Below are 20,430 nucleotides of genomic sequence, written 5' to 3'. Positions count from 1 at the left end.
AAATACTGAATCATATTTCACCATTGTGTCCTCACTGTATTATGAAGAGCAAGAGAGAGATTGTTTTCATAGAAGAAATGTTTAATATATCAGTGGAAATTGAGATAACTTGACTGTGCCAGGTGTACCTAAGACCAATCTTGTTAAAATGTCTCTTTTTATCCTATGTATCTTAACCCATTCCCATGCTAAGGTTTAGGTTAGATTTTGGGTTGTGATTAGAAAACAATATCTAATAGTGTTTAGAACCAGATTTGTATTTATTTATGATGTTTGACATCTTCTTGTATTTATACTTGCCAACTAGTTTTCAATATTTTGTAGTTTTCACGAGTATAATCTTTTTGGTGTGTTTTTTTCTTTTTCTTCTTGTTTATTTTCTTGTTTCTCTTCTGTCTGTAGTTCACAACAGCATGGTACAGTACAAGTCTTCACAAAGTCTCTGTTTCAAATGCTACCACCCAGACCTATTATAATTATTATATATAATTAAACTGGTATGAGGAAAGGCCTGTATCACCTGGAGTTTGGAAGAGTTGGAGGTGACTTAATTGATATATGTAAGATCCTGAGGAAACTTGAGAAGGTGAATGTGGAAAGGATATTTCCTGTTGTGGGAGAATTTAAAGTAAAGAATCACAGTTTAAAAGAAAGTGGGTGCCCTTTTAATATAGATGAAGAAATCTTCATTTTCTGAGGGTTGTGAGTTTTTGGAAGTCCCTTCCTCAAAAGGCAGTGGATGTAGAATCTTTATTTAAGACGGTGGTCGACAAATTCTTGATTACTGAGGGGATGATGGATTATTGGTTATGTGCAAGAATGTAGAATTGGGGTTAAATCAGATCAGCCAGGACATTATTGAAGGTAGAGCATGTTTGAGAGGCCAAGTAGTTCCTTGTTCATCTTGTCAAGGAAATTCTGCTCTACCTCCTTTCTCTAGTATGTTCTCCGGAGTATACCTAGATTACAATTATGTCTAACCAGTAGCGTGCTATTTTGTTCATAACTGCCTTAAATAAAGGAGAGGAATTTGGTATTGGATAAAAATATAAATATAGCAGCATTTTTTTACTTTTAGTGCATTCAGCAATTGTAAAGACTTGGACAAAGAAACGAAAACTTATTTAAGTATTTATATGTCTAAGAGTTTGAGATTGTTGTTCAGCTTCAGGTTGGAAAGAACTCCAACAGCAGTATCATTCTGGATGTGATTCAGTGTCCAGTTACTTGTACCTGTGGCACTGTTTATCAAAATATATTAAGGCTGGTAGGCACCATTTAAAACTACAAACTTAAGGGAGCCATATTTGATCATTGCGGGGTTCTTCAGGGTTTAAATAATGTTAAAATAGGGTTTAACTTGATAGATTTCTGCATTTATGGCACTTACAGATCTTTCATCTAAAGTTTCCTCAGTAGAGGTACTGCTGAAATTGTCTTGACTAAAAACAAAGTGTTCAATCTTAATTTTTTGGCTAAGTCTGAGGTATGTTAATAGAGGGATGTTTGCCATGAGGCCTTGCAAATTTTCCCATTGTATCATATCATACTGGTACTAGTTCAACAATATTGTGGGACTTCTATTAAGTTATGCAGGAAAGTACGTTTATTATAATGCTTGTTTAACAGGTCATGTTTTTGACGTTTTCCATCTGCAAGAGAAAGTGTTTTGTTAAGATCAAAGTATTTTCGTTTCTCGCCATGCAGTGTTGTTTCTCCAGTCGCTCCAGGATTTATGCTGTTTTGAAATCTAGCTGCAAGCCTTTTAATCCTCTTTTAATTATCTGCTTAATACCCTCAGCCAGATTTTCTGTTAAGTTTCCTACCCCATTTTCTCCCCATAATTGACCTTCCTTTGTAAGGGCTACCAATCTTTGCTTTTGCCTCAGCCCCTTAGTTCCTGAACTCATCTTCTAAAATCTTTGCTTTCCCCTGGACCGACTTTCAATTCTTGCTGATATTCAATCATCTGCCACTTTGAGTTTCAGCTTATCAAAACCCCGACAATTTGTATTCTATCTTGCATCAAAACTCACTCATTTATCATCAAATAAAATTCATGCTATTTTTATTCATCTCCAACAAGTGGGAGTCTAACCATCACCCCTTGACATTCAATGACTTCACCATAAACATACTGAAGATTACAATAAATACTGTCCTACAAGAGGAGATCAGAGATTAGGGATCCTGCAGTAAATAACACTCAACCTGATCACCAAGAGACAGTGAATAGCAGACAAACACTAGTCAGGAATATTGTGGAAAACTCCCCAATTGCCTGCATGACAGCAGCTCCAACAACAATCAAGGCATGACACAATCTAGGGCAAAATATTCTGCTGATTGGCACCACATCTACATCCTCATACATTCAGTCATCAAAGCTTCTTAGACAGCAGCATCAAATGCCTGACAACTACTAACTGGAAGAGCAAGGGAAGCAGATACATGGGAAAAGCATCATTAGTATCTGAAGAATGGGGAATGTGCTGACCATCACTGTACGTTACCCCTTCTGACTTTATGAATGAAGGGAAGCTGTTGAAGATGGATGGCCCTAGGGCACTACCCTGAGGAACTCCTGTAGTAGTATACAGGGACTGAGATGATTGATTTCTCACGATTATCTTCCTTTATGTTGGGAATGACTCTAACCAGCAGAGAGTTCTCCCTCAATGCCCTTTGACTCCAGGTTTGTTTGCACTCCTTTATGCCTTGATGGGTCAAATGATGTATTGATATCAAAAATAGATTCTTTCACTTCCTGGTCCATGCTGGACCAAATATAGTCAGGAGCTGAGTGAGTTTTGGTTGAATGGAAACTTACCATTCATGTGCGATAAGAAAATGTGTTTATTTTGTTGTTTCATTAATTTACTTTTGACTCTTCTCCCGGTGTATCAAAAACTGGGCATGCAACCCTTCATCCCACCCTATTGTCAAAGGTGAAATTCAAGAATGTGTAAAGCATTTTATACAGTCACTCATTGGTGCAGAAATTTGGGACACATTGTTTGATTCTTTATATGTTTTAAAACGAATTATGGTATTAAACAATTTCTTACAGATTCAAGAACACCATGACAGTGAGACCCTGGAATTGACAGATCATTTGCAACGAGACAAGGATCTACAAGAACATAAACGAGAGCCTGAAGAAATGCGTAAGCGAGAACAGGAACAGCACAGGTTGGAGTTAAAAGCTCAAAAGCTGAGAGAAAGTAAGAGTATAAATGTTATTTTAATGATGTTTTTACATTAAACTGAATGGTGGGAGGAAATATTTATTATGAGACTAACATTCAAAAATTATCTTGGATTTCTGTTTCTGCTTCTTTATCTATAGTCTTAAAATTTAATTCAGTATTTGCAATGTGGCTGCGCCTTAATGTTGCAATAGACGTCTTCACTCAACTAAACAAATAACCCTGTCTTTCTGACGTTCCAACAGCTGTTCAATCATCATTTTCTTCCCAAAGTTGTCTAGTAACTTCTGCGAATCCTCCTTTCGAATCATCCTCTGTGTTGATGGTGCAGTTGCTAGGTCCCAAAGAGAGAGCCTATGATTTTGGTTAACTGTTCTTAAACTCTAACTGTCATGGGCTATGTAAAGAACTTCTTGCATTCCTAATTTCTAATGCAGGTTGTGGCCAATGATCACTTCTGTTCCTACTAATGTTCAACGATTGTTCAGGTTTTTAAACTTCGTCCCAGCCTAATGCCTTTTTTTCAATTTATCAGTCCATAATGACTTTCCTTCCTGGAAATTGCATAATGTTTACCAATTCCTCAGAAAAATAATCCAATTTACCTCCATTATTACATCTGTTCCTTAAAATATTTTTGAATATTAACTGTTGTATTTTAATCTATACTTGCTAAAGTTTGTGCAAGGTGCAAATCGACTTCAGAGTTCTAACCCAATTCATATTTGGCAGTCGTTTTTTTTTTAAAATAAACACAAAAAAAAAACAACGGATGCTGGAAATCTGAAGCAAAAACAGAAGTTGTTGAGACATCACCGCAGGTCTGGCACCATCTGTGGAGAGAAATCAGAGTTAACGTTTTGGGCCCAGTGACCCTTTTTCTGTTTTTTTGTTCCATATTTGGCAGTGTAGTTTTCAGCATTACTATTTTGCTTATGGTAATATGTCCAAGAAAATCCCTTGATTTTGGTCTTAAACAGCTTCATGAGTTATCTTCCATTTCTTTGGAATCTCTGGAGCCTTGGATAATGTCTGGATCTGTGCATGTTAAACAGATTTCCTTACAATCTTTTGTCAATGCCATTTTCAAGGCTTTCTATTACCTCGTGTATTGCTTTGTATGTGGTGTTGCTAATGTCTCATTATTTGATTCTATCTATATTAAGTAGGATTTTCCAGACCTTTGTACCCTCAGTTTATAGTTATCAGTGATCAGTTATCATTTTTGTCAAGTCCTGTTTACTCTGTTGATAATTCCACTCTGCTCCATTCAGATCACTGGTCCCTGGTGCATATAATCTCCAGTCAACTCTATAACCAAGTAACTTGTCAAATAATAGAATCCAAGACAGAGGAACCCATATTCAAGCTACAGTGTTCTGACCAGACTATATCTTGTATAGTATAATCAGCTCAGGTTCTGAATACAAAAGTGAGACATTAGGGTTTTAGAGAAGAGAACTTGGTGCCTACTCTCTAGTTTTAAAGGCAAGAAGTACAGGGAAGAAATGGAGGATCTTATACATCCCACCAAATTGAAAAATTTCTGAGAGAGAGATTTGGTGATATTTAAGACAGCAACAGTATGAAAAGATACATCAGTAAATTAAAATTTTGAGAGAAGAAATTAGGTCAGAACTGTAAAGTAAAAATATATTAAATTTTTGAATAATAATTTCATTTTACAAAGATTGATCAATCCCTGAAATTGTAAAGCAGCAGAGATGAGTATTTTGAAATTGTTTGAGAAGTAGTTAGTTCGTGCACTTCGGCATTTTTTCTAATTGGATAACTTATGACCAGCTAGGAATTTGCATTATTGTTAGATGTCTAAATCTTCATTTTATTCGGTGACAGTAAGTGTAATTCCTTGCAATCCATGCCACTTGTTACCAACACAGACACCTCTTATTTGAAATCACTGCATCTATAGTTGTCATTTTGAAGGGAGAGCCCTGCGCTGTACTGCTTTCTCATGACATCCCAACACATCCTTCAGCTAATAATTTACTTGTAAAGCATATTAATTATTGTTAATTTGTGCTCAGGGGAGTTCCACAAACATCAAGTAAATGAGTTAAATTCTTTTTAATGTTGGTTAAGGAATGGGCTGTCAATCTGTGTCAATGGCACTAGTTCCAGCAATTCTCTAAGACTGATCAAGAATACGTGACATCATACCTGCACACTACCGCTTTCATGATCAACACACTAGTTCTGCCTGTTCACCTGATTTATTTTTGCCGCCATTTTGGCCACTGTCTCCTCGGTTTGGCTGCTTGTAGGTAGTGGTACACGCAACTGTATTAGTGATACTTGTCCACCTTGGTGATGTCCATGTGTTAGGGTATGAGAACTAGATCAGCCCTTGAAGGACAAAGTAAAGCAATTGAGATGGGCCTCAGTAGGGCTTAAGTGAGGTGATTTGGTACAAAGCTTAAGTTTGGGACCAGGATCTGAGTTTTGATCCATAGATGATTGGACTGCACTGTGAAGAAATGAGTAGTTAGAAATATTTTGGAACATTGGATGGACATCAGGTTTCTCATCAGGGATGGAGGTTGATTATCAGTTTCTATGAGAAATTAAGGTGTGTTTAATTTTTAGTAGCATTTACACTAAGTTCCATTTTTGAAATAACAAGTGACTTACTGCTAATGCTTGAGATTCACCGATCTATTCATTTAATAACTTTTATAACTTTATTCCCTTCCACATGTAAATATTGCTTTTTGGATTTGCATCTGAGAAGTTCTTCTATGTAATCTTTCATGGGGAAGAGGAGGGAATATTGAATTTTTTTAAGATGCACAAACAAGTACATATAAGAATGCAACATACTGCAGGAAAAATAATTCTCTTGTTTTAAATGGGGCCTGTAAACGGGATGCCTTAGAGTCAAAAGAAATTGAGAACACTGAATTAGGGAAAAATCTTTGCCTGGGAAGACAACTTGCATTAATATAGTGTCTTTAATAGAATAAAACATTCCAACCTGCTTCCCAGGGACCCCGGTAGACCTCCCTACTCTTGATAAAATAGTGCTATGGACCCCTCGCCCCTCTGGCTGACTTTTGTCCAGGTCCTTCATGTTAGTTTCATTCACAATTGTTTTTAAAAGTAATGAGAAATTATGTGATGATCTGAATGCAGTCTGTGGATTTTGCATTTCTGATTGTTGTTGTATTCTTTTTAATTGCTTTACTTGCTGTGCAATATACATAGTACTCGCATGCTCACAGTCTTGCTCTTCAGTTACAAGGATAATGAATACTAAACTGTTTGTGATCTTTTGCTTGTCATTATTGTTACTTGATCCAAACATTCCAGCCTAAAAATAATTTATATGGTTGATGGTTAAAAATTACTTTCACCTCCTTGAACTTTGTACTGCCAAATTTAAGAGGAATTTGCTTGTACTTTTGTCTTCTCGTCAGTAGTGGAAGCCCTTCCACTTAAAACAAAAAGGAAAATGTTATTAAGAAACCAACATGTTTGGTTTATGATGCATGGATGTACTAACATATTGGTTTTTTTTTCATAAGTATATGCAATATAAATACTATAAAAATGCATCCAAAAACAGTTTCCTTTTGCTTAAAAAGAATCATTGTAAAAAATTGATGAGAGGAAGAGACGTGTCACCATCTTAAAACAATTGCTATCGTGTTTCTTAAAAAAAATTTCCCCCATAATAAAAGTTACATTTATTCATCTCTTACAGGAGGCCGTTACTCTACACCAGCCATTTATCTGAGCTGTCACTTATGCTGCTTTTCTAAATATGCAAACAATGATTAAAATAAAATCTGCTTGCACAACCATGTTGCACAATTCACAGCATGCATGTGCAGGTGTTGGTGTACTGCTTTATAATTTTGCATTTAAAACACTGGGAGTGGCTGACAACCCAGGAAAGTGGCTGGATAGCTGCTGCGATAGAGATCAAGCCGGATACTGGAGGGGGGGAAATGCCAGGGTAGGTGCAGCCATTTTCTTTTAGGTGGGGGTTGATGATGTCCGGACAAACGATATCTAGATTTAAAAATTCTCATCTTTGTCTTCAAATCTTGCCATGGCCTCACCTCTCCTTATCTCTCAAATCTACCTTGCTTTTACCCAGGATTTTTGCCCTTCCCTGGTTCTGACCTTACAAACATGCCCGATTTTAATCAATCCATCATTGTTAGTCGTGCCTTTAGCTGTCCAGGCACCAAGGTTAATTTCACTGCCTATATATCTTCCCTCTCCGTCTACCTCCAAGATGCTCCTTAAAAAGTGTTTCTTTGTTTAAGCCATTGATCATCTGGCCTGGTATCTCCTTTATATGGCATAGTGGCAAATTTCTGTGCCATAATACTTCATAAAATGCCTTGGAGCATTTTATCATATTAAAGAGACAATGTAAATGCAAGTTGTTGTTGTTGTTGTTGAGAGAGGGGAGGCCTGCATTATAGTTCCAAATTGTCCCAGGTCTGAGGCTACATCTTCTGATAAGTCTCCAAGTTCTGAGGACAAGTCGGAAATTGACAGCTGAATTTATTTATAGTAACAAACAACAGATTTTTGTGTTATTTATCTTTTTGTTTCTCCGAGTTGAAAACTAACAGATCAATTATTCTGTTTAATTTCATCTCCTGAACACTTAGGGAATTCACTTTAATGCCTATCTTCCTGATTACAGTTGTTTTGTTGTCTGACGACATTTATACTAATGTGCCATAATCTAGCTGCTTTTTGTTTTCCCCTTTGTACCATTCTGTCTGCTGAAAGGACTGATTGCCTTCGCCTTTTACCATTTATCAAAGGCCATTCTTACTTTTGAATGGATGTATCTATAGTTTGTGAGAAGCAAATGGATTGTTCTGGCTAAGTTGAATCTGTTTAATTAGGTGTAATTTAGGAGTAATGCTGGAAGTTAGTTGAACCTAAGCTCGACACTAAAGTCTTGGCTGAAAAAAGGTAGTTTTACAAGCTGCTATAGAAGCTTCTTCTTTTAAGGGAGGTGAGAACAACGACTCTTCATTTTTGGAGATAGACCTTATCATGGATTTTCATTTTACTTGAAAATTGTTTTAGCGTGCCCTTGACACTCAAGGTATGGCACAGTCATCATCCCTGTTGGGCTTTGGACTTGGCCTCCATGATAACTGTTACTTAATATGCACTTTTGAAGGCTAATCTTAGATCATTAATTTCACCCAGCCAAAATACTACTAAGAATGTTGCGACTATATCTTAGGGATAATACTAAAAGAGTACAGTGTCAAGCGAAAACCATGCAGTTGCCTCGTACTTGAAACCTGTTTGATGTACTTTGGTATATTTTTAGCTCTTTACATAAAACAAAACTCCAAGGTGGCACAGGACTAGGATGCTTCAGTCAGAGCTTGTCTGCTCTGCCTGTTCCTTTTTTCCTTTTTTCTTGTCTCGTGTTTCTTTTTCTCTCCCCTTCTTCTCATTTGGACTCCCTGCCCCAGCACGACGTTGAACTCTCAGCTTCAGACTCCCAGCTTCAGCGCAGACTCAGCAGGGCAGCCTTTCTGCTAGATGTGGCGGCCTCTCAGCCCAGACTGTCGTCCTCTCATTCCGGCGTAGTGGTCTTTCAGTGACCCATGGCAGTCTTGCAGCCTGGCGTGGCCTCGGTGTGGACATCTAGTCTTGACGTGATTCCAGAGCAATCTTCCAGCTTCAAGAGCCTCAAGGTGAAGCTCTGCACAGTCTGTAGTTGAGGCCTAATGTGGACTGGAGATTGGTGCCAGCATGGAGTGGGTTGGAAGCAATGTTGTTCCGTACTTTTTATTTCTTCTAATTTATTCCTACAATCTGGAAAGGTGGACTTCTTATTTCTTTATTTTTCTAACTTTTCCAGACTTGTACAGAAGAATCTGTACCTAGCTACCTTGGTACATAAGATGGCGCCATAAGTGGCGACTTGTAAACCTTTCATTGTATTCATTTGAGTACATGTGACAAGGCTAATTCAGTTCAAAAGTTTTATACGCTTTTATATTTCAAACTACTTCCATCAGTAAGCCTTTGCTTCTTAAACACACCGATGTACTTTTGTCTAACAAATATCTAGATAATTTTTAGGAGTTCGAGTCAAGAAAACCATAGTGTCTTAGCTCGCTGGCTACTTAATTTGATCATTGCCTGCTTCAGTGGACCGTGGAATAAACACACTGTCTATACCTGCCATGCAGACTTACTCAAAAGTAACTGGGTTTAAAAATTGGATTTCCAGTAATTACAAGCTTAAATTCCAGTGTAAATTGTATTTGAAATGTGATTTTCAAATCTTAACTATACTTAGCTCTCCATTCATTGTGTTGTAGACTCAGCAGAGAGTATGACAGTCCTTCACTTCTTGCTACGAATTCAGGTTATTTTTGCTTCTGTTCTTACCAATCAGTTGAGCAAGTAGCCAGGAATACAAAAACTGATTGTAAAAGCTTGTACAAGTGTATTTTAAAAAGGAAAGAGTAGCTAAAGTAAATGTTGGTCCCTTTAGTGGCAGGGGAGGATATAATGGAAAATAAGGATATGATGGAGGCATAGAATAAATAACTTCTTGCAAAGACAGGCAAAAAAACAAAGTATATACGAGACACAAAGGATAGCCATGGGACCACAAAATAAGAAACCTAAGGTTATTAATCTGAACAGAGAAAAAGTTGGAGAATCTGAAGACTAAAACTTTCCAGGTTCCTCCATGTGTGCATGGCAGCTTCCATGACACTTTTATCCTTTATCAGTTCAGATTACCACCTCACTTGCCCCTACCCAAACTCTCTGGATGAATTCTGGAGATCAAGTGACAGCCAATGAAGTAATAGCAATACATTTCTCTACAAGAGCCACACTTACAAGCACAGAGGCAAACGGTTAGAGCCTATTGCATTCTTAACCATTTAACATGCTGTCCAGCTTCTGAAGATGCAGTTCAGTTGCCTGGACAGTTGGATGGCTTCCTAAAAATACCCCTGTAACAAAGTTGCCTGTTCTGATGATTTGCTGTGCGCTCCACAATATGGTTCTCCAAAGAGGTGTTAACTTTAAAGGTGAGGCACTAGAAGGATGCAGTTCATCACAGGAAGGGGATATGGGAGAGGAGAAGGAAAAGAAGGTGCAAAAGAGGATTGCAGAACACCAAAATGACATGGTTGAGCAGAGAGCTAACCTGGCATTGGTCTGTGATTGAGCGTCTTGTCCACATGCGATCAAATTTTCTTAAATGAAAGAGCCAAACAAAGTTGGAGCATAATTTTGGTTATTGAACAATGAACTATTCCTGTTAAATAATGGTAGTAAAGTATGGGACATCAATTTTCCATTTCCATCTCCTGGTTTTAAAATTGTGATATGTGGATTGAAATTGTTTTAAAAAGGAAAGCCATTGACTTAAAAAGAATGGTGATCACCTGACAACAGGTTGAGCCAAGCTTCAGGAAAACAATGTGGAATTAAAAAATCACAATTGAAATTAGTCCTTTATCAAAAGAAACTGAAACAATCAGGTGTGAAACTCACAGCTCCTATTTTTAGTTTACACCTGTATGATAAGTTTCACATGTTGGCATTGAAAGCCTTGGCTGCAGCTATACAGTTGGAAATAAGACGCAAGCAATCTTTTGGTGCTCTCTCTTCCCTTCTGATGCTTTCTCTCCCTGTCATACATACCTAGTGTATTCTCTTACTCACTCACTTTCTCTCTCCCTCACAATTTTTTCTCTTGTTTTCTCACTCTTGTTTTCTCTCTCTCTCTGTTGTTTTCTCGTTCTGTCTAGTTTTCTTGTTCTCTCTCTCTCTCGTTTTCTCATGCTTTCTCTGTAGTACACTGATGTTTGGTCCTTGCTTTCTCTGTCAGAGAGAGAGAGACACTGAAATGCTCTCTAAAGGGCTTAAAAATGCCTCTTTTTGTCTGTTATGCTGGACACATCCCTTTTTAACTGTTGTACTGTTTGTAATAGATTATTGATGTCAAGTCTTTATTGTTTATCTCCAGTTTAGTACTCAATAAAATTCTTGTTTCTTTCACTTAAGCAAGCTGCGTAATTTGCTCACGAATATTTTGTGCAAACTAGTTAACTGCGTTTTCATTGGGGTGAAGTATAGCTACATGTTAGTAAAGAGCCATTAACTTTTGATGCAGCCAACCAAGGAAGTTGACAACAGGAGAGCTGATTCATCCCTTACCTACTTGGTTGTTATAACAGCCATGCAAAGTTAAATCAGAAACTAAAAGTACTTCTGTGATTAAATAATAATGCAAAAAAATTACAGGTCTCATCTAAAGATAGTTTTAATATCTGGTTTATTCCTTGGTTACTATGTTTTGGGAACATGGTTTTACCTTTACTTTAGGTATTTCTTACGGCTTGTCCTGATGAATACAAAACAAAGCTTTTCCAAAATATATTTTTTTCAGTGCTCAGATTCTTTATTACTAAACAACAAAATGTATTTTCATCCAATTTGGTATTGCAAGCGCATACAACAATCAGTTTTGAGAAGCTAGTTTATATAGTCAACAATACTCAGAATTTGGGTATTTATAGTTTGTTTATTTTCCTTGCCATTTTAACCACAAATTCCCAATTTTATGATATCACAAAACCATGGTTGTAGATTTTGATTTATTGCAATTTCTTAAGGCCACCTAGTTTGGGTTACAATTATCCTAAATCATTTATTGACCTAACTTGCTGATTGGAATAAAAGCTGCAGGTGCATTCGATTTGCCACATTTTACATTGCCTGTTAAAGGAGTTATGCAGCTTAAAGTTAATCATTAACATTGCAAATCCATTTCTAAAATCAAAATCTGTGTACTTTCTAATGAAATTGCCAGTACGATTTTCCTGTTTGGCTGCCAACCCCTGTCACTTCTACCCTAGGCAAGTGTGGCGGATTGCAGCTGAAAATTTCAACCCCACTTTTGATTTTTTTGCTGCACATTGGCATGGGAATATGGTTGATTTTTAAGCTCTAATGGTACCTTGCAATAAATCATCAAGTGTCTGATATGTCAAATGTGACCACGCCCCAGCTGTTGGTTTTTTTATCAAAAATGATTGCCAGATTGTTTGAAGCTAAGATTTGATCATTAATAATTTGTTTTGTGGACTACTGGAAATTCTACAGAAATTGAAAAACTAGCCACTGTGATGGGAATTTTTTTTTAAAAAATCAAATGGGATATACTCAATAAAGTTGCTACTACTGCAATTAAAAGAAAAGCAAGGCAAGCTCCTTTTAAGACTTATAATTAATTGTACAATTGTGATATTCGTGTGAGAAGAAAACAGCACTTTTATAAAAATATAGTTAACCACTTGAACTTAGTTCTAAATTGGAAGCGCTTATATATATTAGGGTACAAAATATTTTGTAGGATGGAAATCAAAGAATAATTTAGCAATAATAGTGAAATAATTCCATGAAGGCCAGTATCCTACCACCAAGTCACCCTTTTCTTCTTTATTAATTAACGGGATGAGGGCGTTGTTAACTAGGCAGCATTTATTGCCCATCCCTAATTGCCCAGAGGGCAGTTCAGAGTCTACCACATTGCTGTGGGTCTGAATTCACATGTAGGCCAGACCAGATAAAGATGGTAGTTTCCTTCCCTAAAGGACATTAGTGAACCTGATGGGTTTTTCCAACAATCAACAACAATTATTTACACAGGCACAGTACACAACAAAGGCCCAGCTAGCTAAGAGCTGGCTTCCAGAGTGAATAAAACCCCTGACAGGGGTTCCCTGATTGGACCAGGTTAACAACTTCATTTGAGGAATACCTAGAATACACCTCCTCCCACCCACCCTCCTGCAAAAATTCCATCCCCTATTCCCAATTCCTCCGCCTTTGCCGCATCTGCTCCCACGATAAGACATTCCACTCCCGCACATCCCAAATGTCCAAATTCTTCAAGGACCACAACTTTCCCCCCACAGTGATCGAGAATGCCCTTGACCGCGTCTCCTGTATTTCCCGCAACACATCCCTCACACCCCGCCCCCGCCACAACCGCCCAAAGAGGATCCCCCTCGTTCTCACACACCACCCCACCAACCTCCGGATACAACGCATCATCCTCCGACACTTCCGCCATCTACAATCCGACCCCTCCACCCAAGACATTTTTCCATCCCCACCCCTGTCTGCTTTCCGGAGAGACCACTCCGTGACTCTCTTGTTCGCTCCACACTGCCCTCCAACCCCACCACACCCGGCACCTTCCCCTGCAACCGCAGAAAATGCTACACTTGCCCCCACACCACCTCCCTCACCCCTATCCCAGGCCCCAAGATGACATTCCACATTGAGCAGAGGTTCACCTGCACATCTGCCAATGTGGTATACTGCATCCACTGTACCCGGTGTGGCTACCTCTACATTGGGAAAACCAAGCGGAGGCTTGGGGACCGCTTTGCAGAACACCTCCACTCAGTTTGCAACAAACAACTGCACCTCCCAGTCGCAAACCATTTCCACTCCCCCTCCCATTCTTTAGATGACATGTCCATCATGGGCCTCCTGCAGTGCCACAATGATGCCACCCGAAGGTTGCAGGAACAGCAACTCATATTCCGCCTGGGAATCCTGCAGCCTAATGGAATCAATGTGGACTTCACCAGTTTCAAAATCTCCCCTTCCCCAACCGCATCCCTAAACCAGCCCAGTTTGTCCCCTCCCCCCACTGCACCACACAACCAGCCCAGCTCTCCCCCCCCCCCCCCCCCACCCACTGCATCCCAAAACCAGTCCAACCTGTCTCTGCCTCCCTAACCTGTTCTTCCTCTCACCCATCCCTTCCTCCCACCCCAAGCCGCACCCCCATCTACCTACTAACCTCATCCCACCTCCTTGACCTGTCCGTCTTCCCTGGACTGACCTATCCCCTCCCTACCTCCCCACCTATACTCTCTCCACCTATCTTCTTTCTCTCCATCTTCGGTCTGCCTCCCCCTCTCTCCCTATTTATTCCAGTTCCCTCACCCCATCCCCCTCTCTGATGAAGGGTCTAGGCCCGAAACGTCAGCTTTTGCGCTCCTGAGATGCTGCTTGGCCTGCTGTGTTCATCCACCCTCACATTTCATTTGAGGAACTCATGTTCTGTGATATCCAGAGATAGTAGGAACTGCAGATGCTGGAGAATCCGAGATAACAAGGTGGAGCTAGATGAACACAGCAGGCCAAGCAGCATCATAGGAGCAGAAAAGCTGATGTTTCGGGCCTAGACCCTTCCAATCCTCAAGAAAAACTTGGCCAAGGCTTGGCTTTGTTTGGGGCCGTGAGCTGACTGGGCTTGTACACTCTTGAGTTTAGAAGGATGTGAAGTATAAGATTATTAAGGGATCGGACACTGTGGAGGCAGGAAGCATGTTTCCGCTGATGGGTGAGTCCAGGACCAGAGGACACAGTTTAAAAATAAGGGGTAGTCCATTTAGAACAGAGTTGAGGAAAAACTTCTTCACCCAGAGAGTGGTGGATATGTGGAACGCTCTGCCCCAGAAGGCAGTGGAGGCCAACTCTCTGGATGCTTTCAGGAAAGAGATGGTCAGAGCTCTTAAAGATAGTGGAATCAAGGGTTATGGGGATAAGGCAGGAACAGGATACTGATTGTTGATGATCAGCCATGATCATAATGAATGGTGGTGCTGGCTCGAAGGGCCGAATGGGCTACTCGAGCACCTATTGTCTATTGTCTATTGACCTAGATTCCCTCTGTTTAGGATATGTCTTTTGTGGGGCTATGCAATTGTCTAGATTCAAGTGGTGTACCCCCCAAGCTCAGTCGATCTGGTGAAGGTGTCAATACTCTGTAATTGATATGGTCCCTTTGTTGCATTTTTTAATGAGAAAGCCAGTTGTAGTGCCTGCTTGAGTCCAGTTGAGCTTCAGCTCATAGGCACTTTTGCATGATCACATCATTAATCCCACATATCAAATGGCATCTCAGCGTCTTACTTAGGGTTAAACTAAAATCACACTCCTCTACCAGTCATCCTAACCTCATCAGAAATCCTGGTATGGATTCCTCTGTCTGATGAATGGCTGAGTAAAACGGATAGTATCTCTGAATTAGCAGAGGCTTGGGGTCATAATATCCTCAGCTAAATTTGTCAACTCTTGAAAGGTTTTACTATCTATGCCTCAGGGAAATTTAGGCTTCTAATAACCAAAAAAGCTGCAGGTCTGCAAGCTGTCAGGAGAATTACTTGTTGTTTTTCGTCTGCCCCAATGTCATTTGCCCAGAAAGAAAAGGCATTCTTTTTACATTCTGTACTCAATCTTTGAAGGCAGGATCAAATGAGTTAAGCCTCCCAAATAGTGCATGATGCCAGAAGTGCTAATCCCAAATCAATGATGACTGTTGTAAGCAAATTTCTTTGGGGCGTGTTTTTTTTCTCGTTGGACCGAATTAATTCCATTAAAGCCAGTATCCCATCGCCACGTTACCTTTAGACATGTACAGTAAATAACACGGAGCCGGCTAGCTGAGAGCTGTCTGCTAGAGTGAACAGAACCCCCAACACTCCTGTTTATATCTGTCAGGCAGGGTTTCCTGACTGGGGCTGTTAGCCTGGCCCCATCAGGGAATTCATATTCTGTGATGTCCACCTGTTGACCTCATTCCAATCACTTCAAATATAAACTGTAGTTGAAATGAAATTATTCAAATATGTGTAAAGTCTTTATAATGTTCATGCAGATTTACTCTGTACAGAAGCACAGATCAAACATGTGGAAAATGTCTTGTTTTGTGGCCTTTTAATTATCAACAGATAAGGGTTGTAGTATGTGGTGTCGCTTCACATAGCAAACATAATTGATATCTGAGCTGGATTATCCATTCCAAGCTCAGGTGAAGCCACATTTTTATTTGAACCATTAACCCAGATTTTTGCCATGATAGAGTGTCTTCATTGTCTCAAAAACAGTGGAAGAAGTCAGGAATCCTTAAGTTCTGCCCCTGAGTTCCACATCCCATTTCTGTGGTGACAGTTTTGGGGTAGGCTAATTTGCATGTGCGTGGTTCCCCAGTGGTAACTAACCAGCTAAAAGATCAGCTGCTTCAATGAATTGTATTAGACTTTGGTTTGGCCACATTTAGAGTACTGCGTACAGTTCTTGTCGCCACATTACCAAAAGGGTGTGAATGCTTTGGAGAGGGTGCAGAGAAGGATCACCAGGATGTTGCTTGGTATGGAGGGCGGCAGCTATGAAGAAAGGTTGAGTAGATTAGGATTATTTTCATTAGAAAGATGGAGATTGAGGGAGGACCTGACTGAGGTCTATAAAATCATGAGGGATATAGACAAGGTGGATAGCAAGAAACTTTTTCCCAGAGTGGGGGACTCAATTACAAGGGGTCATGAGTTCACAGTGAGAGGAGGAAAGTTCTTCATGCAGAGGGTGGTGGATGCCTGGAATGCATTGCCAGCAGAGGTGGTCGATGCAGACACCATAGTGTCTTTTAAGATGTATCTGGACAGGTACATGGATGGGCAGGGAGCAAAGGGATACAGACCCTTAGAAAATAGATGACAGGTTTAGACAGAGGATCTCAATCGGCGCAGGCTTGGAGGGCCGAATGGCCTGTTCCTGTGCTGTAATTTTCTTTATTCTTTTGTTCTTTAATTGTGGAGATTTTAGAGATTTTCACATTTTGGACCCCCTATTATGCGGAACCTGGAGTGTGGAGATTAGATTAGTAAAAACATGTCTGTGCTCATTTCATTTATTTTGAATAGCTAAGGTACCCTTTTGGAGAAGTAAGATATACCTTATTAATTCACACAAAACTTTAATGGGAGTTAAGGCACACTTTAAGATTATGAAATGCTAGATATGCTTGTGCATATAAAAGGGAATAAACTTTTTGTTTTCCTTTTACATGCATGAGACATGAATGTTATTGGGTAGGCAAGCATTTATTTCCCATCTCTAATTGCATTGGAGTAGATGGCTTGAAGGTAGGACACAGAGGGTAGTGGTCATGGGTTGTTTTTCAGCCTGGAGGCCTGTGACCAGTGGTGTGCCTCCAGGATCGGTGCTGAGTCCACTGCATTTCGTCATTTGTCTAAACGATTTGGCTGTGAGTATTGGAGGTATGGTTAGTAATTTTGCACATGACACCAAAATAGGTGGTGTAGTGGACATTGTAGAAGATTATCTCAGAGTAAAACAGAAACTTGATCAGATTGGCCAGTGGGCCAAGGAGTGGCAGGTGGCATTTAGATAATTGTGAGGTGTAGCAATTTGGTAAGGAACACCAGGGCAGGACTTGTACAGTTAATGGTATGGCACTGGGGAGTGTTGCCAACAAAAAGACCGAGGGATGCACAGTTCCTTGAAAGTGAATTCGCAGGTAAACATGGTTGTGATGAATGCATTTGGTATGCTTGCCTTCATTGGTTAGATCATTGAGTATTGGAGTTGAGATGTAATGTTGTGGCTTGCAAGACATTGGGTGAGAGGAGAAAGATTTTAAAAGGACCTGGGGGTAATTTTTTCAAGCAGATGCGGGTGCTTGGATAGAATGAGCTGTTTAAGGAAATGGTGGAGATAGATACCCATTCGGATGCCTTTAAATGTTGTAATTGTATGTGAATAGGGAGGGTTTGGAGGAATATGAGCCAAATGCTGGCAAATGGGGCTGGGTCAGGTTGGGATGTCTGGTTGGTCCAGTTGAGTAGGACCGAGAGGTCTATTTCTATGATCCTATGAATGCCTGAGAATACCAACTGAAGCAAGCTTTTGCTTCTAACAGTACTGAGCTGTCTTCCTGAGCTATTGCAATCCACAGATGTAGCTACACTTTTATAGTGCATTTGGGGAGATTAGAGGTGAGCTACTTGCCACTGAATTCCTTGCCTCTGACCGGCTCTTGTAGCCACAGTATTTAGATGGATTAGTTCAGTTTTTGACCAATGGTAACAGGGGGTGCGTCAGCAATTGTCATGCATTATATGTTAAATGAGTGTTAGGTAAACATTCTATCTTGCTGGAGTTAGTCATGGCCCAGCATTTTTATGATGCAATGTTCTTCGCCATGTGTCAGCCCAAAACTGGATGTTGTACAGGTCATGCTATATACAGACATGGGCTGCTTCAGTATCTGAAAAATCACCAATTGTGCTGAACCTTGTGCAATCATTAGTGAACAATCCCACTTCTGATTTTATGATGGAGGCAACTTATGAAGCAGCTGAAGATGAATGCATTTGGTATGCCCAGAACACTACCTGAAGAACTTCTGCAGTGATGTTCTGGAATTGAGATGATTGATCTCCAAAAACACAACCAACTTCCTCGTGATTGGTATGATTCCATTGGTTACCTTTGATTTGATTTTGTTTATTATTGTCACATGTATTGAGATACAGTGAAAAGTATTGCTTTGCATGCTAACCAGACAAATCACACTTTATCTCAGTACATTAGGGTAATAGAATAGATTTCAGAATATAGTGATACACTACAGAGAAGGTGCAGAGAAAAATCATTTCTAATATATGAGAGGTCCGTTCAGATGTCTGATAATGGTGGGGAAGAAGTTCTTATTGTTCTTAAACTCCTTTGATGGAATTCTCAATCAAATGCTGTTATGATATCAAGGTAAGTAATTCCCGCCTCACTTCTGGCATTCAGCTGTTTTGTCCATGTTGAAATCAAGGCTGTAATGAGACCAAGAGCCAAGTGTCCGTGGTTGAACCCAAACTGAGCATTAGTGAATGTGTTCTTGCCAAGCAAGTACTAATCAACAACCCCCTTCTATCACTTTGACAATTGAAATTATGATGATTGTGACAGGCCAAACTGTTAGGGAATTGTGTGGAGCTTAAAAACTTGCTGGGGTTCCTGTTGCCATGAACCATGGTGTTGCTCATCTGATTTCTCAACCTATCACTTTCAAAATGGAGAACTTATCAAACAAGCATTTTGATGAACCACTCTGATTTCTTATAAAATGGAAAAAAGCACGTGAGTGAAATCTTTGTTTTCATAAGAAATCAGTTGAAGGAATTTCAATGTATTGAATGATTTTTTTCACAGAATCCCAACAATGTGGAAACAGGCTATTCAGCCCTATAAATCCACACTGTCTGTCCGAAGAGCATCCCACCCAGACCCAAACCCCTACCTCTGCCTCTGCATTTCCCCATGTCTAACCCACCAGGCGTAGACATCTGAACACTACCGGCAATTTAGCATGGCCAATCCACCTAAGCTGCACATCTTTGGACTGTGGGATGAAATCAGGGCACCCAGAGGAAACCCCCCAGACAATGGGAGAATGTGCACACTCCACACGGACGGTTGCCTGAGGGTGGAATCGAACCCAGGTCCCTGGCACTGTGAGGCAGCAGTGCTAACCACTGAGCCACCGTGCCACCGTTTTTTGTATCCTCTTTTTTTCAGTCATTGCATCATCAATGGACAGAGCTCTTTATTTTCTGTCAGCATGTCTCCTCAATTATGCCTCTGGTAGATACTAGGTAAATAGGTGCAGTGAGGAAAGGGCAAAGTGTTATTTCCAGGTTCATGTTGAGTTGGATAGGTGTTGTAATGATCTTTCGAGATGATTGGGGGCATGGAGATAAAAGGGCTCAATAAGTGGAGTGGGTGTTATGACGGGAATGTGCTCTGATAATGGTGGAATAGTTGAATGGGCTTTTTGGGATGGGTACAAGTGTACAGGATAGTATAATGGTGAGTATAGGTCATTAGTTTGTATGTATAGGGCCTGGAGATTGGGCAGGTGAGAGAAGGAGGAATGTTTCAGATGTTAATTTACTTTTAAACTTTGAAGTCTCGAAACAATTTTGCCATTAAATTTACCCTACCATCCAGGCACTTCCATCAACACCTCCATGAACACGACCTTCCCACCCTGTCCTGCCCACCAACAATTGTAATGGGGAATTGCAGGCCCTAATTTTTAAGGCTACCTTTATAGAGCTGGGATTCCTTCTGCCCTGTGACCTGACCTGGGAATGAAAATTAAGGCAATTGTCTCCAAAAGATTTACCCTACTGTAACTCAAAAACATTTACTGTGAACTATTTCCATCTAGAATGCATTGAGTAAGTGTAAGTGTTGTGATGGAAAAAAAGGTGAGCACGCTTAAATATATGCCAAAAGTACCTACACATATTTCCCTAACCCTGTGCAAGCCTGAACTGAGAGGTTCTAACAATGGGAA

General features: G+C 39.9%; 1 protein-coding gene across 5 annotated transcripts in view; it reads left to right on the top strand.

Annotated features, from left to right (window-relative positions):
* lca5 (lebercilin LCA5) overlaps positions 1 to 20,430 on the top strand; it is an 82,413-nt gene that overhangs the window by 49,538 nt on the left and 12,445 nt on the right. For all 5 annotated transcript variants that reach the window (XM_048531339.2, XM_048531340.2, XM_048531341.2 and 2 more), the window contains one exon: positions 3,071 to 3,224. In XM_048531339.2, the coding sequence (XP_048387296.1) occupies positions 3,071 to 3,224 (154 nt within the window). The remainder of the gene's footprint in view (positions 1 to 3,070; positions 3,225 to 20,430) is intronic.

This window comes from Stegostoma tigrinum, chromosome 4, assembly GCF_030684315.1.
Source record: "Stegostoma tigrinum isolate sSteTig4 chromosome 4, sSteTig4.hap1, whole genome shotgun sequence".
Lineage (NCBI taxonomy): Eukaryota > Metazoa > Chordata > Chondrichthyes > Orectolobiformes > Stegostomatidae > Stegostoma > Stegostoma tigrinum.
This window is presented reverse-complemented; position numbering and strand designations above follow the sequence as displayed.